This window comes from Grammomys surdaster, unplaced genomic scaffold (assembly GCF_004785775.1).
Source record: "Grammomys surdaster isolate TR1022 unplaced genomic scaffold, NIH_TR_1.0 373, whole genome shotgun sequence".
Taxonomy (NCBI): domain Eukaryota; kingdom Metazoa; phylum Chordata; class Mammalia; order Rodentia; family Muridae; genus Grammomys; species Grammomys surdaster.
Window position 1 is genome coordinate 11307769 of NW_021604792.1, and position 7020 is coordinate 11314788.

At 39.3% G+C, this 7020-nt stretch overlaps 1 protein-coding gene across 1 annotated transcript in view; it reads left to right on the forward strand.

Moving 5' to 3' along the window:
• The window catches only part of Clec12b (C-type lectin domain family 12 member B), a 9096-nt gene extending 2330 nt beyond the window's left edge, over window positions 1-6766 (forward strand). Inside the window, exons 2-6 of the mRNA XM_028781071.1 lie at window positions 796-894; window positions 3074-3289; window positions 3751-3905; window positions 4177-4292; window positions 5942-6766. Coding sequence (XP_028636904.1) covers window positions 796-894; window positions 3074-3289; window positions 3751-3905; window positions 4177-4292; window positions 5942-6092 — 737 coding nt within the window. The 3' untranslated portion in view covers window positions 6093-6766. The remainder of the gene's footprint in view (window positions 1-795; window positions 895-3073; window positions 3290-3750; window positions 3906-4176; window positions 4293-5941) is intronic.
• Window positions 6767-7020: the final 254 nt, after the last annotated feature.

Genomic DNA, 7020 nt, shown 5'->3' on the forward strand with positions numbered 1-7020 from the left:
GTGTGTGTGTGTGTGTGTGTGTGTGTGTGTGTGTGTGTGTGTGTGTTAGGGGGAAGATATACAACACAATAATGAACACGGTTTGCAATGTTTACTAAAGGTGAGATAATTATGTGTACCTTTTCTGTCTTCTAATTCTCATTTGAACCGAACCTTTGAGCAAAGGGGTTGTGTGGCTTTAGTGTGAGTGCTACTGTACTCACCTAGCAAAAGCATTGTGTGAATCAGGGAAGATTAAGCTGACAGATATTTTTATGATAAATGTGGTTCAAGATTTGCCTGTTGGTTCTCTGGGCTGTTATGCAGGTTAGATTGTACATTTTCATCCAGGATTAATTTATTCTTTATGGCATAGAGAACAGGATAAACATGACCTAAAATTATTTTTATTAGGTTAACAATAATCTTAAAAGTATAATCTATCTTTATAAATAAAGAAGACACACCACCTTTTAGAGATTTGTGTCTTAAAATTCAGGGTCTCTTCTGTTCTCAGCATCATTCCAGAGAATTTACCTCCACATATCATTCATGATATCAGTGGACTTGAAGAAGACAAAGATGGGGACAAATGTAAAGCAAACAAACAAAAACCAATTAAGAGACATTCACTCTTGAAAGTAAGGTGGGGAAATGGAGAGCTGAGGGAGAGACCTTATCCCGCTTCATATTAGGAATGTTTAAAAAGTGACATTAACAAAGCAAGGGAAAAGTTTAATAGCTAGAACTTTTCTGGGTGGGAGAAACAACCTCCAAAGTAACAGCATGCTGTGTTTCTTCCCTATTGCTTTCCAGGACGCCCAGATCAAGCCCCACTTTGGAGAGGAGCTGCCTTGAGCTTGATGACCCTCTGCTTGGTGTTGGTGACAGGACTGGTGACCTTGGCAACTATGTGTAAGTGTATGTGTATCAGACAAAAGAAAGTCATTTAGAAAACACTTATACAGTGTGCTAATTCAGGAAGGATAAGGTACCAGCATGCAGAACCCTCAAATCACTTCTGTTATTCCAGATCGTTCTCCAGCATGCTCTCAAAGCAACCCCAACCATGGACCCTTTCACTGCTATGTGAATCCTACCCCACAGTCATTTTTGGTTTTTGATGAACCTGATCATACTGTGAGGATAATTCTTCTTGTCTTAGTTATGAGTTAAAATGAATAAGCTCTCTTCTGACCAGACACACACATTTGTTATTCTTACTGAAAAAACATGGGAGCAAAGGGGAAGATTTGCAGATGAGCATGGTAATTTGTTTATCTTGAAACTTAGTAGAAGATTAACTCAATCTGCTCACCCCTGACCTTCCTAGGGTAAAGAAAATATTTTAGTGGCAGCAACAACCTGACTTTTGTGAATGAGGAAAATCACATATATAAGGAAGAGAAGGGGTAGGAGTTATGTCACGCCTGGCAGACAGAATAGAACTATTCAAGTGTCTAATAGTAGAAGCCACTCCCTAGCAGACCCTAAAACAATATTCTCTTCATTTTGGGCAGAATATTGTATATTATGGTAGTGGGAAGCCATCCTGAGGATATGTATGTTGTAAAATGTTAGGAGAAATATTGAAATTTATTTGATCAACATTCACTCTCAGGAGAATTGTAATCAAAAAGTTTATTAGAATATTAAAAGACACTGTATGAATTAAGTGTTTCTTGTTGATGTGACCAAATCAAACAAAAAACAAAACAAACAAAAAAAAAACAAATAAAACTAAAAAGAAAAAAATTTCAAAACAAAAAACCCAGCAACAAAAGCAGATTAAAGAAGGAGGATGTTATTTTGGTCCATGGTTTAATTAAGAAGGAATACAGTCTCCCATGTTGGGAAGTCATGGAGAGTATAGAGCATGTAGAGTTGTTGATCATATTGCATCAGAAGTCAAAGAGAAAAGGGAGATGAATGCCATGTTCTGCTTGCTTCCTCCTTTATACTCAGCCTGGGTCCACAGCTTAGGGGATGGCGCTGCCCACACTCAGCATGGGTCATCATATTTCAGAGAAACCTCTCTGGAAGTGCCCAGAGGCATATCCAGAGGTTTGTATGCTAGGTGAGATATACCTGTCACATTGACATGATCAATCATCACAGACACTGATGTCTCCTCTACTCTATCCATTTATTTCTTATATAAAAGTACTCATCAGTAGTTATGATTTGGACACATAAATACAGACTATTTATCTTCTTCTTTGGAAAAAATCAGATATCCTGTTGAGATAAAAGATATTCAGTAGATGCTGATGGGAAAATAAGTTGCATATCTTCTAAAAGATGCACATTCCAAAACAAATTAAAGTGAAATGATGTGCACTTATCGTGAAATGCACTGTATGTTTTTTGTAAAGTACAAAGCTTTTGATGCAGTAGTTGCTACATGCAGAGTGTTAATGAATCACTGGAAAGCTTAATAAAAAATAAAGATGTTTTAAAATAGATGCATGGATCCAGGACTAGGAAGGGTTAGAATGGTCCAAGATCAGTCTGTGATTATTGGCCAAACCCTGTCAAGGATGAAAGAAAGGAAGTAGAGTGTGTGTGTGTGTGTGGGGGGGTGATGTGAGCAAGAGAGCAACATGCAGTATACAAGAGAGGGAAAGGAGAGAGGAGAGAGGAGAGAAAAGAGAAAGGGAGGGCAAAAGGAAGAAGGAGAAGAAAGAAAAAAGAGGAGAGAAAGGGAAGGAAAGTAAAAAAAGAAAAAAGGGAGAGAAAAGAAGAAGAAAAAAAGAGGAGGAAGAAGAAGAGGAGAAGGAGAAGGAGGAGGGGGAGGAGGAAGAGGAGGAGGAGGAGGAGGAAGAGGAGGAAGGGGGGGATGATGTGAGCGAGGGGGCAGGAGGCAGAGGAGAAGAGGGGGGAGGAAGAGGAGGAAGAGGAAGAAGAGGAGCAGGAGGAGGAGGAAGAGGAGGAGGAGGAGAAGGAGGAGGAGGAGGAGGAGGAGGAGGAGGAGGAGGAGGAGGAGGAGGAGGAGGAAGGAGAATCCCTGGTGGCTGGAGGACCACACTCTTGAGTCAACCTGACAGCCTTGTGAGAGCAGTGGCTCTCACACACTTGTCTCCTTGTCTTGCAGTTTTGCAGATGTCGAACGACATTAACTCTGATTCAGAGAAGGTGAGTCAGCTTCAGAAAATAATCCATCCACAGCAAGACAATCTGTCTGAACCACTGAACAGCTCCAGAAAGGGTCTCCCAGAGGAATCTCTCCAGTCCCAGATCTCTGCCCTCCTGGAGAGGCAGGAGCAGATGGCGACCAAACTCTGCAAGGAATTCCTCATCCACACTTCCGGTAATTTTGACTTACATCGGCAAAAAAGCCAGATCAAACCCATCAACCTGATCAAAGTCCCCACATGAAGCACAGCACCCAGGAGTTATGTCCTTCAACAACCCCTTGATCATGGTACTTTAAATGTACAATGGACAAAGAATTATAGGTATTTCTTTAGTATTTTGGAAAACTTTATAGTCATTTCCAAATGCTACTAGCCTGGATACTTTAACCTCTCAAGTTATCAGTTACATCTCGGTGCAATGATTATCATAACATTCAAAAGCTGCACCTGCAAAAAGAGTTCCCCAAATTGTCCAAGCCCCCAGATGGGGTTACTCTGCTTCCAGAAGGTCCTGGCATGGTATGTTTTAGGGTGTTTATGCTCAGATCTGTTGTCCATGTGCATGACTTAGTTTCCAGAGCCTTCTGCAATCACCCCACAGAACTTGTACTTTTGAGTATAATGTTCTTTTCAGACCATAAATGCAATCCTTGTCCCAAGACCTGGCAATGGCATGGAAACAGTTGCTACCATTTTTCACTCAATGAAGAGAAATCCTGGCGTGATAGCAGAAAGGACTGTACGGACAAGAACGCCACTCTGGTGAAGATTGACAGTATGGAAGAAAGGGTAGGGTGGACTCTCCTCCCCCAGCTGTAGAAATTACCCACACAATGAGAAACAGCTGCATGATGCTCCTGTTTTGTAATAGGACATTAGTGAATTTTGAATGAGAACTAACAAATGATTTGAGGAACGGGGCATGGAACCCAGGACCCAACTCATGTTAAGAAAGTGTTCTACCGCTGGCTATATCCCCAGCCAACAAATGAACTTAATGAGATGCTCTTACCCCTGGGAACTGGCAGGGCCTCTCACTTGTGCTTTCTCCCACCCCCAGGATTTCCTTCAGTCAAAGCTGTCCCTCACATTTTCTTTCTTTTGGCTGGGATTGTCCTGGAACTCATCTGGCAGAAACTGGCTATGGGAAGACGGTTCATTTCCCCCTCCAACCCTGTAAGTATCTAACTGCTGGGCATGGAAGACCAGGATTCCCATAGAACTCTGAGTCAATTTATGTAAACTGAAATAACTATAAACCTAGATAGGAAAAAGGAACCATACTGTGTAACAAAAGAGAGAGCTTCCATAGGGAATGTCTTGAGGGCTGGTAAGTAATTCCATCTATTTTGTAAAATGCAGTGCAGGGCACTAAACTTCATGTGTCTCTTGGTTGTTTTCCTTATTAAGTGCACCATGTAAACACAGCACAGTTCTTGGGTTAGAATATGCATTTTTCCCCTCCTATATGAATACTGGCCATTCTTGACTCATCTACTGGCTCCTGTGAACATGTGGAGGAAATGACTCATAGTTGGGATGCAGCGCCTGTGGACAATGACTGTAGGTCATCATGCAGCTGTCAGATAACACAGCTCTCTGTATTCACCTTAGAGAGACTACTTCAGGCTTATGCAGCCTCTTCCTTGGGTCTTGAACAAGGTCTCTATTTCCAAGATATATTCAAATAGATCACTATTTGATAGGTTTGTCTCTGGTGAATAAAATAACATGGCATCACCGTGCGCATCATTTGAAAAAAAAGGAGTACTTATAACAAAGATTTAAGCTGAATATGCATAATTTTCAAAGACAGTATTTAGGGATTTAAAGTTGAGCCAAAATAAAAAGCTGGACACAGTTTCCCAACTACCTAAGTCATTCATTTCCTCTCTCAGACTCTTACCTTGTTTTCTCAAATATATATGAAAGCGTGCATAATTACATTTTTACACAGTAAAATGCCACAACTGTTTACATAGTCTGACTTTTATTTTTCTAGTTTTATTAAAATATGAAATATAAAAAATAATCTATAAGTTCTACTGTAATCTGCTCTAGGTAAATTCCATTAATGGAATTCCATATTACTGGTGGGAATAATAATTCCTAAGCCACAACTTAAATAGTATTCTTTTAATTTAATTGGATTTTTATATAGTAGATTCTTACCATGGCTTCCCCTCCCTCATATCCTATCAGATCCCCCCACCCATCCAATTCCATCCCTTCTTTAGAAAGCAAACAGGACAATAAAAAATGTGTGCAGAGCAGTGTCAAGCATAGGTTCCCTCTCATGGAGTCAGCCTTAAGTCCAATCAAATGGTGGTTGGTTGCTACCACAACTTTGGTGCCACTATTGTACCAGCATGTCATGCAAAGTTAAATATATTCTTCTTAAGGGAGTGTTTTACCCAGGGTCAAAATTAATCTGAGGGCTGGAGAGATAGCTCAGCGGTTAAGAGCACTGACTGCTCTTCCAGAGGTCCTGAGTTCAATTCCCAGCAACCACATGGTGGCTCACAACCATCTGTAATGTGATCCGATGCCCTCTTCTAGTGTGTATCTGAAGACAGCTGCAGTGTGCTCATATAAATAAATAAATAAATAAATAAATAAATAAATAAATAAATAAATAAATAAATCTTTTTAAAAAATTAATCTGAAACAAAGAACACAGATGTGCTGGCCATTGCAGATTCTGATGCTCTATAGAGAGTACATAATAGTTGGAATTTTCCCACTATGGATAACTGAGAACACTAAATTCCAATTAAACTTCATATATAATAGTTTTAATTAATTTTAAATTGATTACTTTTCAGATTTAGTGAGAAGGAGCTTGCCAATTTCAATGGATCCAGAGAGTGTGCTTATTTTGAAAGAGGGAATATTTACCTTTCTCGCTGTAGTGCTGAAATTTCTTGGATTTGTGAGAAGACAGCCTCCCTGGTGAAGATTGAAGATTTGGATTAATCCGACTCTTCTAATTTTATCTAGAAGTAAACGTCTACTGCAAACCCATGAAAGAAAAGAGGAAACTACAATATTTGTGTCAAAAATTGACAGTATACTTAAACTATCCTACAGACAAACCTGCTTCTCAGAACATTCTCCTCTTCTTGTCTGGTTCCCTCTGACCTTGTGTTCTGAAAACCTTAAAATAATGTCAAGTACCCAGGAAAGAACATGTCTTCTCAGTCTGTCTGTCAATAAACATTGTTTCTTACTTTATTCTTACATAGCTACACAGTTACTAGGTGATATTTAAATACTGACCACCAGACAAAAACAGGCTACAGTTTGGGAGCAAGTCCCAGGAGACCCCTGTTATACAAGCTTCTTAATAATGTACAGGTATGAGAGAGTCCAAGGTAAAGTAACTGGGACAAAAGTGCTGTATTGCTGAATTAAAAATATGTTAGTATTTTAGAGAATACCCTTAAGTATCAGCCTCCATGTATGCAGTAACTTTGGTCTATCTACCTATGAAACTATGTACTATAAATTCATATAACTTATAGCCTACATAAAGTAGGATGAACACTGTGTCTTGATATTTTATCATTTATTTAAACTAATAATATCCAGGTTATTGAATTGGCAATCCATGTATTATCAGAATAATAAAGATTTTTATTCTAGTACTATTAATATGTTATATAATTTTATTTTGCAGACACATATGATCATCATGTATTTATATGTGTGTGTGTGCACATGTGTGGATACCTGTACCTGTGCATACATGTAGAGGCCAGAAGAGAGCACTGAGTGGCTTCTTCCAACACTCCCTACTGTATTGCTTTGATGCAGGTTTTTCTCTCTGAATGAGACTCTTGTGAATTTTTTTCACAAGCTGCAATTTAGATCCATGTATATTCACTTGTGATTGAGCCCTGAG